General features: G+C 42.8%; 1 protein-coding gene across 3 annotated transcripts in view; it reads left to right on the forward strand.

Annotated features, from left to right (window-relative positions):
- The window catches only part of LOC118379148 (interleukin-1 receptor accessory protein-like 1), a 593,985-nt gene that overhangs the window by 546,502 nt on the left and 27,888 nt on the right, over positions 1-19,595 (forward strand). For all 3 annotated transcript variants that reach the window (XM_052513955.1, XM_052513957.1, XM_052513956.1), the window contains exon 9: positions 7,157-7,303. In XM_052513955.1, the coding sequence (XP_052369915.1) occupies positions 7,157-7,303 (147 nt within the window). The remainder of the gene's footprint in view (positions 1-7,156; positions 7,304-19,595) is intronic.

The following is a 19,595-nucleotide window of genomic DNA, read 5'->3' on the forward strand; positions in this document are numbered from 1 at the left end:
TCGTCGTTGTCTCAAGGTCTCGAGCCTCGGTGGTGCATCAAAACACACTGAAAACAATGTCCATTAAAGCCAAGGTCCGCTGGCTTGTTTTCTTCCTCCCCGCCCCGAGCGCTCCTCTCCTCTCCTGGCTCGGGCTCTCTGTCATTTTCTGTCACATTCCATGCACCCGTTGCCACAATTTAGCACCTCAAACAGAGTAAATTATTCTCACCTTGTACAGCCGATGCTGATAAATCAGTGAGGTCCAAACTGAATGCCAGAGAGAGAGAGAGAGAGAGAGAGAGAGAGAGAGAGAGAGAGAGAGAGAGAGAGAGAGAGAGAGAGAGAGAGAGAGAGAGAGAGAGAGAGAGAGAGAGAGAGAGAGAGAGAGAGAGAGAGAGAGAGAGAGAGAGAGAGAGAGAGAGAGAGAGAGAGAGAGAGAGAGAGAGAGAGAGAGAGAGAGAGAGAGAGAGAGAGAGAATGGGAGGACAGAGAGAGAATGGGAGGACAGAGAGAGAATGGGAGGACAGAGGGAGAGAGAGAGAGAGAGAGAGAGAGGGAGGACAGAGAGAATGGGAGGACAGAGAGAGAGAGAGAGAGAGAGAGAGAGAGAGAGAGAGAGAGAGAGAGAGAGAGAGAGGGGGGAGAGAGAGAGGCAGAGAGAGAGAGAGAGAGAGAGAGAGAGAGAGAGAGAGAGAGAGAGACAGAGAGAGAGAGGGAGAGAGAGCAACTCCGATGGCCAGGCACCAAGTGCTTACATTAGAGGAGCCAGGACAATTTACAATCAGCTCCATCTCCCCGCAAGCCACAGCACATCAATTGGCCCAGCAGCATAATAAATAAATAAGTAGGATAAAAGCCCAGCATAACAACTTGGTCTGATTCTTTATCTGCAGCGACCACGGCACATGAAAGAGACCGTTCATAGACGGTGTTTATGTTTACATAAAGATGATTTGACACAGAGAGACAGACTGACATGCAAACAGACTCACAAACGCTTGCACACACACACACACACACACACACACACACACACACACACACACACACACACACACACACACACACACACACACACACACACACACACACACACACACACACACACACACAGACACACACACACACGCACACACACTGAAGTCCTAGTTGAGGAGGACCATTATTTTGGGCATGGCACAGATAATCACATGGAAGAATTCCTAAACAAATGAAGTGAAAAATGTAACAGGTAGGAAATAAGACAAGCATCTTCAAAGACTGCTTTCTTCTTTAATTCAGATAGCGTCCTCTAATTAGCTGTCCTCTTTTCATGTCTCGGCAGAGTGGTGTCTATCTTCCTTTATCTCTCTCCTTCTTTCTCTCGCTTTTAAGGAGAAGGACTCCCTTGTTCCCTAGCAGAGACTTGTTATCAACAGGACACATACCCAGAAAGAACAGGGTGACCCAAATCCTCAAGTTTGCATACTTTCAAAGCACTGATGAGACACTGCTGATTGGCTGGTCAGGCTGCAGTAAAGAGCGTGCTGATTGGACAGAGACAAGGTGGTGTTTCATCTTTCTGTCAATATTTATTCTCTACGTGTGTGTGCTTGCGTGTGCGCACCTGTGTGTCCAATGCAAAAATAATGCTTAATTGGCATGACATCAGACTGGTGCCACTATTTTGACTTCTTCTCACTTGTACTTTTCGTTCTACATTTCGGAGACCTAAATATGACCAGGGTTTAGATTCAATCATCAATAAACATCACAAACAACCATCCAAGTGAACCTTGGTCTAACTTGGTCTTCCGAGTGGAACACAAGGGAAAGTGTTGTGGTGTTTCAATCCAACTGGCCAGCCTAATCTCGTGCACTTTATTCTCTGTAGAAATCCTTTAATATACCAAATGAAATGGAACTGGGATGCCATCAAAGCTTTCTCAAAAGCTGCAAGCTTAAAAGAGGAAATAACTTACTATGTAAATATATTCAACACTTTTACGGCCGCTGAGAAAACTTACGTAAGCAGTAAAATGTATTTACTTAAATCATGATTTGTAACACACACACACACACACACACACACACACACACACACACACACACACACACACACACACACACACACACACACACACACACACACACACACACACACAAAGAAGACAGGAATGGAAAGAGGAGTGTAAATTCTCCAGAGCACAAGGTGAAAGATGATTGTGTCAGAGGGATAGAGCAGCTCTCAGATCAAAGAGGCAGACGGGAGATCAGTTGTTGAAACTTGTCTGGTTTACCACTCTGATGGCTGTCTAAAAAAACACTTCTGGTTTACCACTCTGATGGCTGTCTAAAAAAACACTTCTGGTTTACCACTCTGATGGCTGTCTAAAAAAACACTTCTCGTTTACCACTCTGATGGCTGTCTAAAAAAACACTTCTGGTTTACCACTCTGATGGCTGTCTAAAAAAACACTTCTGGTTTACCACTCTGATGGCTGTCTAAAAAAACCACTTCTGGTTTACCACTCTGATGGCTGTCTAAAAAAACACTTCTGGTTTACCACTCTGATGGCTGACTAGTGCTGTTGCGGTAACCGTATAATCACCACACTGGCGATCACGAGTCAAATTCCATGTGACCAATAGGTCACGGTAATTAGGCTTCTCCAAGTTCGGATGCTGCTGCTGCTGCTGGTCATTAGTAGTCTACCAAACTTACTAACTGCCTGGTACTCAGCACTCTATTGTCCCTCGAATCACTCTGAAATCAATGCAAATGTTATTGAAAATCTAATCAAACACTTCATGAGAGCTCATGTTGCGCAACATTTCTATTGGCTATGCAATTGCGTGAGAAAACAGAGTGATGGCCGCTAATAAAAAGAGGAGGATCCCATCAGCTTTCTATAGGCTAGGCTATTTTTCAACTTTCCCAATAGGCTATTTCTCAACTTTCCTAATATTAAGCACATTGCTACTCTTTACAATAGGAGTATAGCCCACCTGGCTGGCAGGAAAATGGTCCACGGGAAAAGCTTCCTCCATTTGCTATTTAAGTACATAGATGACATGTATTTTTTCACGCTGCCCCTGTTTTGATACAGGTGCATGATAATGGTCCATTCTAAATCCAAACAAATGTCACACATATATTATTTAGTATATGTAAAGACCAGATTAAATCAAGAATAGAGTCATGGGTGACAATATTAGCCTGTCACTTGTGAATTATATATTATCACCTGTGAATGATGCCCAGCTTAAGAAACATTGCCTGTGGACAGTTCTTCCAATATCTTCAATATGCACCTCGGAATTGGATAAGGACGCGCACAGTTGCATCCCCAATGTGTCCGCCTTTACTTGTAGCCTCTGAGAAAGACGTGATTGAGAGGAAATTCGGAGCGCAGGGAGAAGGGCACAACGGCCACTGGCTGCAAAAGGCATGGATTGTTTTAGGGTGCATTACGGCCACACAAACGGATGCCGCCGTGAAATTCTAGACATTATCAAGTGCTTGTCAAATTGTGAACGAGTGACTGATGTACAGTAGTGTGTACAGCCTACACAAAAAAAAAACAAAGCAGAGCTAATGCCTTTCAAGCAACTTTTTTCAAATCATCATTAGAGTGGCATCATGCAGCCTTACAATGTATTAAAAATCAAAATATATTGCCCAACATTTGTAGAACAGCAGGTAACATTAATAACTGTAAATTAAGCAGATACTGTAGGAGTTCCTGTTTCTTTGTGAACCTCCACACAGAATAGCCGCATGTGAGCACTCCCTCAAATCATTTGGAGAAAATATATTTTCTATTTTATTCAGCTATGTTCAATTGTATTCTTCATACTATGAAGTAATGCCACGGAATTCTAAGCAAATCTTAACTAGGGTCGCCCACAGCCATTTGGCATAGTCAGATCAGGACCTAACAGAAGGACAACTCAGAGTCTGTTATTCTGGTCCTCTGAAATAGACTACATTTTATACATATCATGATTCTTTAGACCTGTCTAAAATAAATCATGGATTTATTGTGAAGGTGTAGGTTATATTATATGGATTTATTAGACTTTTTAAAATGTAGATGTTCCAAAGATCTGCATCAGTGGCTTGTAGTCTGTGTGGAAACCAGGAGATGCAAAATTAACGGTCAATTACCTTGAGACCGACAATTTGCTTGACAATCACCAGCTGGCAAAATTCCATGACCGCCACAGCCCTATGGCTGACTAACACCAAAACACTTCTGGCTTACCACTGATTGCTGTCTCACACCAAAACACTTCTGGCTTACCACTGATGGCTGTCTCACACCAAAACACTTCTGGCTTACCATTGATGGCTGTCTCACACCAAAACACTTCTGGCTTACCACTGATGGCTGTCTCACACCAAAACACGTCTGGCTTACCATTGATGGCTGACTAACACCAAAACAACACTTCTGGCTTACCATTGATGGCTGTCTCACACCAAAACACTTCTGGCTTACCATTGATGGCTGACTAACACCAAAACAACACTTCTGGCTTACCATTGATGGCTGTCTCACACCAAAACACTTCTGGCTTACCATTGATGGCTGACTAACACCAAAACAACACTTCTGGCTTACCACTGATGGCTGTCTCACACCAAAACACTTCTGGCTTACCATTGATGGCTGACTAACACCAAAACAACACTTCTGGCTTACCATTGATGGCTGTCTCACACCAAAACACTTCTGGCTTACCATTGATGGCTGTCTCACACCAAAACAACACTTCTGGCTTACCATTGATGGCTGTCTCACACCAAAACACTTCTGGCTTACCATTGATGGCTGTCTCACACCAAAACACTTCTGGCTTACCATTGATGGCTGTCTCACACCAAAACACTTCTGGCTTACCATTGATGGCTGTCTCACACCAAAACAACACTTCTGGCTTACCATTTTTTATTTTATTTTTTTATTTTACCTTTATTTAACTAGGCAAGTCAGTTAAGAACAAATTCGTATTTACAATGACGGCCTAGGAACAGTGGGTTAACTGCCTGTTCGGAGGCAGAACGACAGATTTGTACCTTGTCAGCTCGGGGGTTTTGAGTTTGTAACCTTCTGGTTCCTAGTCCAACGCTCTAACCACTAGGCTACCCTGCCGCCCCAATTGATGGCTGTCTCACACCAAAACACTTCTAGCTGACCATTGATGGCTGTCTCACACCAAAACAACACTTCTGGCTTACCACTGATGGCTGTCTCACACCAAAAACACTTCTAGCTGACCATTGATGGCTGTCTCACACCAAAACAACACTTCTGGCTTACCACTGATGGCTGTCTCACACCAAAACAACACTTCTGGCTTACCACTGATGGCTGTCTCACACCAAAACACTTCTAGCTGACCATTGATGGCTGTCTCACACCAAAACAACACTTCTGGCTTACCACTGATGGCTGTCTCACACCAAAACAACACTTCTGGCTTACCACTGATGGCTGTCTCACACCAAAAACACTTCTGCAGCGTTCAAATGATGAAAATGGATCAGCTTGCGACCTGGGTCGTTATCTCTTATTCTTATTATAAAATATCTTGATGGGTCTCATGTTCACAGCCCTGGGTGGTTTACAGAGATGGCTGTCTCAGTCCAGTGAATGTTTTAAAGCTTAAATGTATCTTTGAAATGAAAGGCCATTGCCTAGATATTCTCAGAAGGAGTCTTTAAAAGAAGGGGGATTTGAGACAACAAGATGAAAAGAATCTCAACTGCTTCTAGGGACCAGAATAATAACTGTATCTCTGTGTATTGTTGTGGTGTACTGTTTGGCTAGCGAACGTCTCTTCAGGTCCTTGTGGTTATAGGCTGAGATGAAAACATCATTGTCCTTGTTATGTCTCAGAAAAATGTAGATCTTATGGCCTAAAAAGCGTTGAAGAGTGATGATTTGCCGACCATGGCTCCTTGCTTTCTTATTGAAACCAAAAGGGTTTGATCCCCCAGAACTTAGGAAAACACGACACATTGACCTGAAAATGAATCAATTTAGTAGACAGCTTTCATGTTAGCAGTCCACACAACTGGCAGTAGAACTCAGTCCCTAGTTAAAAGATAAGGACGGAAATCAGCAGAACCAGAGCCTTGCAGTGCACACCCCTCCACTAAACCTACAGCATGAAGCAACTCCACTACCATACACTGCCACAGCCTCAATGTACAGTACTACAGGATTCTAAATGGAACCTGGGAAGGATAGCATTGTGCCTGAGTTACCTCGACACTCAGGCTTTCAGACGAACAGAGTTGTGGTGGTGTGTATTTACTGAGATCAGTGTTTCATGGAGTTTACTGTTGATGGTCCTGGGAGATCCTGTCAGCTCTGGGAGAATGATGGATGGCTGAGGGGGTAAAAGAGTTCGCTCCACCTCTCTCCGAGGCTGTGTCTCAAATGACGCCCTCTTCCTCACATAGGTCATGACTTTTGACCAAAGCTCTATTGGCCCTGGTCAAAGGTAGTGCACTACATAGGGAATAGGTTGCCATGTGGGACACAGCCTTGTGTCAGTCTACATTATATTCCTGCTCTAATGACTTGGCTTGCTTGGTTTGGTGCCCTTACAGCGTTACACCTTTAATGGAGCTTCCCTTGTCAACGACTGGCCAGGGACTGATGGTGATCTCCCATCAGTCCCTGGCCAGTCGTTTGCTATAGCTGGGGCCTTCAGGCTATGGCTGACCTGGGCTGGTGCGTTGCTGAGGTCTAAAAAACAAATAGAGGCCGTCTCAGGAGAAGTAGTTCACGCAAAGTAAAATGTTTTTTTTTGGGGGGGGGGGGCTACCTAAGGAATAGTTGATTAACTAGGACTCACGGACCCAATATTTGGGTTGGTTAGCTTAGCATTAGCATAGTTGATGGTAAATCAATGGGAGTGGTAGCTAGGAACCCTGTTAGCATGCTAGCAGCTATCTGGAGTCTGGCTTGATCTCCCTCATGTTCTAAATCATGTTATGTAGCTTCTGTGCTAATGAAGTATCCAGAGACCATAAGCAGTGACACCATGCTGTGTTTGAGGATGTATTTGGTGAGTGTGCTTGCTTTTTGGATTTGATAAAGAAAGATTAGCGAAGTAAACATTATCGTCTTCTCCCCCCTCTCTTTCTCGCTCTCTCTCCCCCTCCCTTCTCTCACAGCAGAGCTTATGTACACAGTGGAGCTGGCGGGAGGCTTGGGGGCCATCTTGTTGTTGTTGATCTGCCTCGTGACCCTCTACAAGTGCTACAAGATGGAGCTCATGCTCTTCTACAGGAACCATTTTGGCAGCGAGGACATCGACGGAGGTGAGATACTCTCAACTCACACTAGGACCAACAACGCCCATTATAAACCCCGAATGAAATCTACAGTGCACTCTTAGAAAAAAGGGTCCTAAAAGGGTTCTTCAGCTGTCCCCATAGGAAAACCCTTTTTGGTTCCATGTAGAACCCTTTTTAATTCCAGGTAGAACCCTTTTAGGATCTATGTAGCACCTTTTTTTCTAAGAGCGTAGGTCTAGATGACAAACAACTTGTTTGGGTGTCACCAAAAGGGACTAGGGTAATACTCAGGACAATTAGACCTTCTATCTGTCTTGGTTCATGTGGCTTCACATAATATTTTGTTCGAGACATTGCTCGAAAGGGGATTTCATTTCATTGTAAAAGTAGGAAAATGTGTTTTTCTACAAATCCTATCTTGAGATAGAAATAAGAACTTAAGGGTTCTAAATTGAACCGCAATAAATTCTAATTGTGTGGCTGAATAGTGAATGAGTTAAGGAGGAGTATTCATCAATCTGGTCTGGCGGATTCATTTGATTTCCCTTAATGAGTCTTTCAAGTGGAGGGCTAGGGCTACAATGAATTCAGTGAACAAGATTACTTTTGGGGTGTCTGAAGGACGCTGTGTGGAGACTGGAGAGTGTCATTAGCCGAGAAAGGTTGCCTCGCTTTGCTCTTTTCCTCCCCCAGCCCTTCGTTTTCCACCAATCACATTGCCTGGATGGTTGAGGCATCAGACACGTCTATGAAAGTCATTACCAGGCCTGTACTGTGTTAGGCTTTGGGACAGAAGTGGGGGGCTTTGAAGTAATAGATGGTTTCAAGGCGCCACAGAGGAGAGAAAAGAGAGCCAGAGCCTTAAACCTAATGCTAAACAGCAATTGTCTCCTTTAATTGTGCCACCCGAGTGAGCAGAGAGGAGAGGGAAAGAGATTTTCAATTTGCTCTCTGTTTAAAGGGATCAGTTTCAATAAGCCACATAGTGTTGCCCATGGCCGTGGCTCCCAGGAGAGACGAGGGAGAGACACATACTTTCTCTTTAACGCTCAGGACTGGGTGATTACTCCTTCCCTGGATTGTATTCCCCCCTCACCCCTCACGCTCTTCTTTCATTGGCCACAAGGACTTCTACTTCATCACCATCACAAGCCATTCAGGAAAATCCTTTTTTCTCCTCTCTCTTCTCTGTCTGACTGACAGCACCAGAATGATCGGGTTCGGTTCAAAGTGGTTTTAAGTTCGTTTGCCGGGGTTGTCTTGCATAACGACCACACACCCTTTACAGATGCATGAGCTTGCCGAGTTGTGAAATGAACGTAACCCCCATTATCATTTAATACTGCATATGATTTAACTTTGACTTTATTTAAATCATGCAGTAGGTTGAACTTGATCATCGCTTAGGGATGAGCAATGACTTAAAATAAAGATAACAAATACCTTATGTCTTATTATAAACGTAACTTATGTAGGAATGCTAATGGGCCCAACTCCTCCTGCAGTTTCTTAGCTTTCACGGCCGACGATGTAGGTTGCGTTCTATTCAGAACAATGTGGAAGGAGCCCAGAGGTTCCTGCTCAAAGTCCCTGAACACTTTTTTAATAGCGAGTTCAAAGGTTCTCTCACTCTCTGTGGGCCTGCCAGTATGCAGCCACAGCTATGGATGGATGTACGCTATGTGTGTGTCAGAGAGTGGGAGGGATAGATGCTGAGGGTGGTGAAACACATAACGGAAACACTTCCCCTACTCAGCCCTCTTAAGTTCGCCTCATTGGACCTCAGAGAGAAAGGAGAGGAGGGAGAGGAAGGAGAGGAGGGAGAGGAAGGAGAGGAAGGAGAGGAAGCAGAGGAAGGAGAGGAGGGAGAGCAAGGAGAGGAGGGAGAGGAATGAGAGGAGGGAGAGGAAGGAGAGGAGGGAGAGGAAGGAGAGGAAGGAGAGGAAGCAGAGGAAGGAGAGGAGGGAGAGCAAGGAGAGGAGGGAGAGGAAGGAGAGGAGGGAGAGGAAAGAGAGGAGGGAGAGGAAGGAGAGGAAGGAGAGGAAGCAGAGGAAGGAGAGGAGGGAGAGCAAGGAGAGGAGGGAGAGGAAGGAGAGGAGGGAGAGGAAGGAGAGGAAGCAGAGGAAGGAGAGGAGGGAGAGCAAGGAGAGGAGGGAGAGGAAGGAGAGGAGGGAGAGCAAGGAGAGGAAGGAGAGGAAGGAGAGGAAGGAGAGGAAGCAGAGGAAGGAGAGGAGGGAGAGCAAGGAGAGGAGGGAGAGGAAGGAGAGGAGGGAGAGGAAGGAGAGGAAGGAGAAGAAGCAGAGGAAGGAGAGGAGGGAGAGCAAGGAGAGGAGGGAGAGGAAGGAGAGGAGGGAGAGGAAGGAGAGGAGGGAGAGGAAGGAGAGGAAGCAGAGGAAGGAGAGGAGGGAGAGCAAGGAGAGGAGGGAGAGGAAGGAGAGGAAGGAGAGGAAGGAGAGGAAGCAGAGGAAGGAGAGGAGGGAGAGCAAGGAGAGGAGGGAGAGGAAGGAGAGGAGGGAGAGCAAGGAGAGGAAGGAGAGGAAGGAGAGGAGGGAGAGCAAGGAGAGGAGGGAGAGGAAGGAGTCACTGGTTATTCTATCTCCGAATCTCACCCATACCTACTCTCTATCTCTCTCCCTCTATCTCTCTCTCTCTCCTCTCTCTCTCTCTCTCTCTCTCTCTCTCTCTCTCTCTCTCTCTCTCTCACTCCCTCACACAGTAACCACTCAGATGTGTTTTTCTCTTAAAGGGGCCGTTGCAGATTTTTTATAATGGTTCGGATTCCTCCTGTTCTCTCCTATTATTTCCCACTCCTCTCCTCTCTTCACATCTCTTTTATTGTCCCCTCCCTCCCCTACCCACTCCTCTCCTCTCTTCACATCTCTTTTATTGTCCCCTCCCTCCCCTACCCACTCCTCTCCTCCTCTCTTCTCTTCTCTACTCCCCTCTTCCTCGCTTCATCTCCTCTCCTCTCCTCTCCTCTCCTCTCTCCTCTCCTCTCCCCTCCTCTCCTCTCCTCTCCCCTCCCCTCCTCTCCTCTCCTCTCCTCTCCCCTCCCCTCCCCTCCCCTCCTCTCCTCTCCTCTCCCCTCCTCTCCTCTCCTCTCCCCTCCTCTCCCCTCCCCTCCTCTCCTCTCCCCTCCTCTCCTCTCCTCTCCTCTCCCCTCCTCTCCTCTCCTCTCCTCTCCTCTCCTCTCCTCTCCTCTCCTCTCCTCTCCTCTCCTCTCCCCTCCCCTCCTCCCCTCCTCCCCTCCCCTCCTCTCCCTCCCCTCTCCTCTCCTCTCCCTCTCCTCCCCTCCCCTCCCTCCCCCCCTCCCCTCCCCCCTCCCCTCCCTCTCCCCTCCTCTCCCCTCCTCTCCTCCCCTCCCCTCCCCTCCTCTCCCTCTCCTCCTCCTCCTCTCCTCTCCTCTCCTCTCCTCTCCTCTCCTCTCTGTGTTGTCAGAAGCCCATCCTGGTCTAACAGCACCCCTTCAGCAGGTACAATGATCTGAAATATGGCAGTCTGTGGATTATCCCTTTACCTGTGGTAATAAGAGAGGTTAAGCCCCTCTCTAATGAGTTTACCTGAGAGAGAGAGAGAGAGAGAGAGAGAGAGAGAGAGAGAGAGAGAGAGAGAGAGAGAGAGAGAGAGAGAGAGAGAGAGAGAGAGAGAGAGAGAGAGAATGTTGTCTCTAGAGGGAATCCCTCTCTTCTCTTGTGTCTCTCCCTTAATTCCACTTCCTCTGGCTCGTTGCCGCAGCAAATTTCCTGCTTTGTGTCTCGTTGAAGTGCGTCAAGGCCGGAGCCGCTCCTCTCCTCGCTCTCCTGCACGGGGAAAACATTACCGCTATCACCTCCCATGTTGGGCTTTTCTCCTCGCCGTTTAATCCTTTCAAATTCAGCATCAATCATATTCTTCATGTGCCTGGCTGCCGTGTGGATAAAGGATGGGTCGGAGCCATTTTGTGCCTAGGGAAGCATTCAGTTTCCTACCTCAGCCGAGTCACAGTGAACACAGTGACATTGTTTGGCAAAAGAGTCTGGATTGTAATATGATGTACCCAGAGGAGTGGAAGCTGGCAGTAAGGTCAGTCAGAGTGACACAGGTGTCATGTTACTTCCTGCTGTTCTGCTATGCAGAGAGAGCTAAAATACTGGACCTCTTGTCGTGGAAATTTCCTCTATTTACCAAATCATGGGAGCAAACCACACACACAAGTCAGAGTTTATAAAAGTCCATCTTTAATTATATCAGCTCTATAGCATTTTGACTTTCAACAGTTCAGTATCTCTAATGAAAAGTTGAGAGTCCCCACACAATGGCAAAATGGGATCCTTTATAGCAAAGATCACACATGAGTCAGACAGCATAGACATAATTCATCGTTCAGCTTTGTCTCCTTTCCCAAACCCCAGAACCATAAACCAATCTTCCAAATCAACAGGCATATATCAAATTGTCATTTAGATACAACCAACTCAAAATACAACCAAACCTGGACAAGCTCACGGAGAGGAGAGTGAGGCTATAGGTTAAGATAAAAGCAACATTAGAGGGAGCATAGAATGATTCCAGACACTGCAACCCTCCTTTCCCCACTGGGAAAGGTAGGGAGTAAAAGATATGTTTACACATGATGACACTTTGACCTCCCCCCTCTCTGCGGCCCATGCAACTTAGTTTTGACATAGAACAGATAACTGCAACCCCGCCACAGTATTATACAAAAATACCATTCTGATGAGAATTAACTTACACACATTTGATGAATATAAAACATAGTACAAATGTTACCAACAAATTTGGAATCTTCCACGACACTCTTCAGCCATGTGACCTGACCAGGAGAAACAGACCATTGAAACTCTGAAGCCCTATTGACTCTGAAACCCAATAGAGTCTGAAGCCATATTGACTCTGAATGCCTATTGACTCTGAAGCCCTATTGAGTCTGAAGCCCTATTGAGTCCGATGCCCTATTAAGTCTGAAGCCCTATTGAGTCTAAAGCCCTATTGAGTCTGAAGCCCTATTGAGTCCGATGCCCTATTAAGTCTAAAGCCCTATTGAGTCTAAAGCCCTATTGAGTCTGAAGCCCTATTGAGTCCGATGCCCTATTAAGTCTAAAGCCCTATTGAGTCTGAAGCCCAATAGAGTCTGAACCATTATTGAGTCTGAAGCACTATTAAGTCTGAAGCCCAACAGTCTGAAGCCCTATTGAGTCTGAAGCACTATTGAGTCTGAAACCCTATTGAGTCTGAAGCGCTATTGAGTCTGAAACCCTATTGGGTCTGCGTTGGCTGACAAATTCAACACATATAACATAAGGTCAAACCCAATATCCTCTATAGTGTAGTAATACACTGGTCTGTGTCCTCTATAGTGTAGTAATACACTGGTCTGTGTCCTCTATAGTGTGACTGGTCTGTGTCCTCTATAGTGTAGTAATGGACTGGTCTGTGTCCTCTATAGTGTAGTAATGGACTGGTCTGTATCATCTATAGTGTAGTAATACACTGGTCTGTGTCCTCTATAGTGTAGTAATAGACTGGTCTGTGTCCTCTATAGTGTAGTAATGGACTGGTCTGTATCATCTATAGTGTAGTAATAGACTGTTCTGTGTCCTCTATAGTGTAGTAATAGACTGTTCTGTGTGTTACTAATATCCTCTATAGTGTAGTAATAGACTGGTCTGTGTATTACTAATATCCTCTATAGTGTAGTAATAGACTGGTCTGTATCCTCTATAGTGTAGTAATGGACTGGTCTGTATCCTCTATAGTGTAGTAATAGACTGGTCTGTGTGTTACTAATATCCTCTATAGTGTAGTAATAGACTGGTCTGTGTGTTACTAATATCCTCTATAGTGTAGTAATAGACTGGTCTGTATCCTCTATAGTGTAGTAATTGACTGGTCTGTATCCTCTATAGTGTAGTAATGGACTGGTCTGTATTCTCTATAGTGTAGTAATAGACTGGTCTGTATCATCTATAGTGTTGTAATAGACTGGTCTGTGTGTTACTAATATCCTCTATAGTGTAGTAATCGACTGGTCTGTATCCTCTATAGTGTAGTAATAGACTGGTCTGTATGTTACTAATATCCTCTATAGTGTAGTAATGGACTGGTCTGTATCCTCTATAGTGTAGTAATAGACTGGTCTGTATCATCTATAGTGTTGTCATAGACTGGTCTGTATCGTCTATAGTGTTGTCATAGACTGGTCTGTATCCTCTATAGTGTAGTAATAGACTGGTCTGTATCTATAGTGTAGTAATAGACTGGTCTGTATCCTCTATAGTGTAGTAATAGACTGGTCTGTATCCTCATTGAGTGTAGTAATAGACTGGTCTGTATCTATAGTGTAGTAATAGACTGGTCTGTATCATCTATAGTGTTGTCATAGACTGGTCTGTATCCTCTATAGTGTTGTCATAGACTGGTCTGTATCCTCTATAGTGTAGTAATAGACTGGTCTGTATCCTCTATAGTGTAGTAATAGACTGGTCTGTATCTATAGTGTAGTAATAGACTGGTCTGTGTCCTCTATATTGTAGTAATAGACTGGTCTGTGTCCTCTATAGTGTAGTAATACACTGGTCTGTATCATCTATAGTGTAGTAATACACTGGTCTGTGTCCTCTATAGTGTGACTGGTCTGTGTCCTCTATAGTGTAGTAATGGACTGGTCTGTGTCCTCTATAGTGTAGTAATGGACTGGTCTGTATCATCTATAGTGTAGTAATACACTGGTCTGTGTCCTCTATAGTGTAGTAATAGACTGGTCTGTGTCCTCTATAGTGTAGTAATGGACTGGTCTGTATCATCTATAGTGTAGTAATAGACTGGTCTGTATCATCTATAGTGTTGTCATAGACTGGTCTGTATCCTCTATAGTGTTGTCATAGACTGGTCTGTATCCTCTATAGTGTTGTCATAGACTGGTCTGTATCCTCTATAGTGTTGTCATAGACTGGTCTGTATCCTCTATAGTGTTGTCATAGACTGGTCTGTATCCTCTATAGTGTAGTAATACACTGGTCTGTATCTATAGTGTAGTAATAGACTGGTCTGTATCATCTATAGTGTTGTCATAGACTGGTCTGTATCCTCTATAGTGTTGTCATAGACTGGTCTGTATCCTCTATAGTGTTGTCATAGACTGGTCTGTATCCTCTATAGTGTAGTAATACACTGGTCTGTATCATCTATAGTGTAGTAATACACTGGTCTGTGTCCTCTATAGTGTGACTGGTCTGTGTCCTCTATAGTGTAGTAATGGACTGGTCTGTGTCCTCTATAGTGTAGTAATGGACTGGTCTGTATCATCTATAGTGTAGTAATACACTGGTCTGTGTCCTCTATAGTGTAGTAATAGACTGGTCTGTGTCCTCTATAGTGTAGTAATAGACTGGTCTGTATCTATAGTGTAGTAATAGACTGGTCTGTATCATCTATAGTGTTGTCATAGACTGGTCTGTATCCTCTATAGTGTTGTCATAGACTGGTCTGTATCCTCTATAGTGTAGTAATAGAATGGTCTGTATCCTCTATAGTGTAGTAATAGACTGGTCTGTATCTATAGTGTAGTAATAGACTGGTCTGTATCCTCTATAGTGTAGTAATAGACTGGTCTGTATCCTCATTGAGTGTAGTAATAGACTGGTCTGTATCTATAGTGTAATAATAGACTGGTCTGTATCCTCTATAGTGTAGTAATAGACTGGTCTGTATCCTCTATAGTGTAGTAATAGACTGGTCTGTATCTATAGTGTAGTAATGGACTGGTCTGTATCTATAGTGTAGTAATAGACTGGTCTGTATCCTCTATAGTGTAGTAATAGACTGGTCTGTATCCTCTATAGTGTAGTAATAGACTGGTCTGTATCCTCTATAGTGTAGTAATAGACTGGTCTGTATCTATAGTGTAGTAATAGACTGGTCTGTATCTATAGTGTAGTAATGGACTGGTCTGTATCCTCTATAGTGTAGTAATAGACTGGTGTGTATCTATAGTGTAGTAATAGACTGGTCTGTATCTATAGTGTAGTAATGGACTGGTCTGTATCCTCTATAGTGTAGTAATGGACTGGTCTGTATCTATAGTGTAGTAATGGACTGGTCTGTATCTATAGTGTAGTAATGGACTGGTCTGTATCTATAGTGTAGTAATAGACTGGTCTGTATCTATAGTGTAGTAATGGACTAGTCTGTATCTATCGTGTAGTAATGGACTGGTCTGTATCTATAGTGTAATAATGGACTGGTCTGTATCTATAGTGTAGTAATGGACTGGTCTGTATCTATAGTGTAGTAATGGACTGGTCTGTATCTATAGTGTAGTAATAGACTGGTCTGTATCTATAGTGTAGTAATAGACTGGTCTGTATCTATAGTGTAGTAATGGACTGGTCTGTATCTATAGTGTAGTAATGGACTGGTCTGTATCTATAGTGTAGTAATGGACTGGTCTGTATCTATAGTGTAATAATGGACTGGTCTGTATCTATAGTGTAGTAATGGACTGGTCTGTATCCTCTATAGTGTAGTAATAGACTGGTATGTATCTATAGTGTAGTAATAGACTGGTCTGTATCTATAGTGTAGTAATGGACTGGTCTATATCCTCTATAGTGTAGTAATGGACTGGTCTGTATCTATAGTGTAGTAATGGACTGGTCTGTATCATCTATAGTGTAGTAATGGACTGGTCTGTATCTATAGTGTAGTAATGGACTGGTCTGTATCCTCTATAGTGTAGTAATAGACTGGTCTGTATCTATGGTGTAGTAATGGACTGGTCTGTATCTATAGTGTAGTAATGGACTGGTCTGTATCCTCTATAGTGTAGTAATGGACTGGTCTGTATCATCTATAGTGTAGTAATGCACTGGTCTGTATCTATAGTGTAGTAATATACTGGTCTGTATCTATAGTGTAGTAATGGACTGGTCTGTATCTATAGTGTAGTAATGGACTGGTCTGTATCTATAGTGTAGTAATGGACTGGTCTGTATCTATAGTGTAGTAATGGACTGGTCTGTATCTATAGTGTAGTAATGGACTGGTCTGTATCTATAGTGTAGTAATGGACTGGTCTGTATCTATAGTGTAGTAATGGACTGGTCTGTATCTATAGTGTAGTAATGGACTGGACTGTATCTATAGTGTAGTAATGGACAGGTCTGTATCTATAGTGTAGTAATGGACTGGTCTGTATCTATAGTGTAGTAATGGACTGGTCTGTATCTATAGTGTAGTAATGGACTGGTCTGTATCTATAGTGTAGTAATGGACTGGTCTGTATCTATATTGTAGTAATGGACTGGTCTGTATCTATAGTGTAGTAATGGACTGGTCTGTATCCTCTATAGTGTAGTAATAGACTGGTCTGTATCTATAGTGTAGTAATGGACTGGTCTGTATCTATAGTGTAGTAATGGACTGGTCTGTATCCTCTATAGTGTAGTAATGGACTGGTTTGTGTCTATAGTGTAGTAATGGACTGGTCTGTATCTATAGTGTAGTAATGGACTGGTCTGTATCATCTATAGTGTAGTAATGGACTGGTCTGTATCATCTATGGTGTAGTAATGGACTGGTCTGTGTCTATAGTGTAGTAATGGACTGGTCTGTAACTATAGTGTAGTAATGGACTGGTCTGTATCATGTATAGTGTAGTAATAGATTGGTCTGTATCTATAGTGTAGTAATAGATTGGTCTGTATCTATAGTGTAGTAATAGATTGGTCTGTATCTATAGTGTAGTAATGGACTGGTCTGTATCTATAGTGTAGTAATGGACTGGTCTGTATCTATAGTGTAGTAATGGACTGGTCTGTATCTATAGTGTAGTAATGGACTGGTCTGTATCTATAGTGTAGTAATGGACTGGTCTGTATCTATAGTGTAGTAATGGACTGGTCTGTATCTATAGTGTAGTAATGGACTGGTCTGTATCTATAGTGTAGTAATGGACTGGTCTGTATCTATAGTGTAGTAATGGACTGGTCTGTATCTATAGTGTAGTAATGGACTGGACTGTATCTATAGTGTAGTAATGGACTGGTCTGTATCTATAGTGTAGTAATGGACTGGTCTGTATCTATAGTGTAGTAATGGACTGGTCTGTATCTATAGTGTAGTAATGGACTGGTCTGTATCTATAGTGTAGTAATGGACTGGTCTGTATCTATATTGTAGTAATGGACTGGTCTGTATCTATAGTGTAGTAATGGACTGGTCTGTATCCTCTATAGTGTAGTAATAGACTGGTCTGTATCTATAGTGTAGTAATGGACTGGTCTGTATCTATAGTGTAGTAATGGACTGGTCTGTATCGTCTATAGTGTAGTAATGGACTGGTTTGTGTCTATAGTGTAGTAATGGACTGGTCTGTATCTATAGTGTAGTAATGGACTGGTCTGTATCATCTATAGTGTAGTAATGGACTGGTCTGTATCATCTATGGTGTAGTAATGGACTGGTCTGTGTCTATAGTGTAGTAATGGACTGGTCTGTAACTATAGTGTAGTAATGGACTGGTCTGTATCATGTATAGTGTAGTAATAGATTGGTCTGTATCTATAGTGTAGTAATAGATTGGTCTGTATCTATAGTGTAGTAATAGATTGGTCTGTATCTATAGTGTAGTAATAGATTGGTCTGTATCTATAGTGTAGTAATGGACTGGTCTGTATCTATAGTGTAGTAATGGACTGGTCTGTATCTATAGTGTAGTAATGGACTGGTCTGTATCTATAGTGTAGTAATGGACTGGTCTGTATCTATAGTGTAGTAATGGACTGGTCTGTATCTATAGTGTAGTAATGGACTGGACTGTATCTATAGTGTAGTAATGGAGTGGTCTGTATCTATAGTGTAGTAATAGACTGGTCTGTATCTATAGTGTAGTAATGGACTGGTCTGTATCTATAGTGTAGTAATGGACTGGTCTGTATCTATATTGTAGTAATGGACTGGTCTGTATCTATAGTGTAGTAATGGACTGGTCTGTATCCTCTATAGTGTAGTAATAGACTGGTCTGTATCTATAGTGTAGTAATGGACTGGTCTGTATCTATAGTGTAGTAATGGACTGGTCTGTATCCTCTATAGTGTAGTAATGGACTGGTTTGTGTCTATAGTGTAGTAATGGACTGGTCTGTATCCATAGTGTAGTAATGGACTGGTCTGTATCATCTATAGTGTAGTAATGGACTGGTCTGTATCATCTATAGTGTAGTAATGGACTGGTCTGTGTCTATAGTGTAGTAATGGACTGGTCTGTAACTATAGTGTAGTAATGGACTGGTCTGTATCATCTATAGTGTAGTAATAGATTGGTCTGTATCTATAGTGTAGTAATAGATTGGTCTGTATCTATAGTGTAGTAATAGATTGGTCTGTATCTATAGTGTAGTAATAGATTGGTCTGTATCTATAGTGTAGTAATAGATTGGTCTGTATCTATAGTGTAGTAATAGACTGGTCTGTATCTATAGTGTAGTAATAGACTGGTCTGTATCATCTATAGTGTAGTAATAGATTGGTCTGTATCTATAGTGTAGTAATAGATTGGTCTGTATCTATAGTGTAGTAATAGATTGGTCTGTATCTATAGTGTAGTAATAGATTGGTCTGTATCTATAGTGTAGTAATAGATTGGTCTGTATCTATAGTGTAGTAATAGATTGGTCTGTATCTATAGTGTAGTAATAGATTGGTCTGTATCTATAGTGTAGTAATAGATTGGTCTGTATCTATAGTGTAGTAATAGACTGGTCTGTATCTATAGTGTAGTAATAGACTGGTCTGTATCTATAGTGTAGTAATAGACTGGTCTGTATCTATAGTGTAGAAGTAGACTGGTCTGTATCTATAGTGTAGTAATGGACTGGTCTGTATCTATCGTGTAGTAATGGACTGGTCTGTATCATCTATAGTGTAGTAATAGACTGGTCTGTATCTATAGTGTAGTAATAGACTGGTCTGTATCTATAGTGTAGTAATAGACTGGTCTGTATCTATAGTGTAGTAATGGACTGGTCTTTGTCTATCGTGTAGTAATAGACTGGTCTGTATCTATAGTGTAGTAATAGACTGGTCTGTATCATCTATAGTGTAGTAATAGACTGGTCTGTATCCTCTATAGTGTAGTAATAGACTGGTCTGTATCTATAGTGTAGTAATAGACTGGTCTGTATCTATAGTGTAGTAATAGACTGGTCTGTATCTATAGTGTAGTAATAGATTGGTCTGTATCTATAGTGTAGTAATAGACTGGTCTGTATCTATAGTGTAGTAATAGACTGGTCTGTATCTATAGTGTAGTAATGGA

Source organism: Oncorhynchus keta, unplaced genomic scaffold (genome assembly GCF_023373465.1).
Source record: "Oncorhynchus keta strain PuntledgeMale-10-30-2019 unplaced genomic scaffold, Oket_V2 Un_scaffold_14384_pilon_pilon, whole genome shotgun sequence".
Classification (NCBI taxonomy): Eukaryota; Metazoa; Chordata; class Actinopteri; order Salmoniformes; family Salmonidae; genus Oncorhynchus; species Oncorhynchus keta.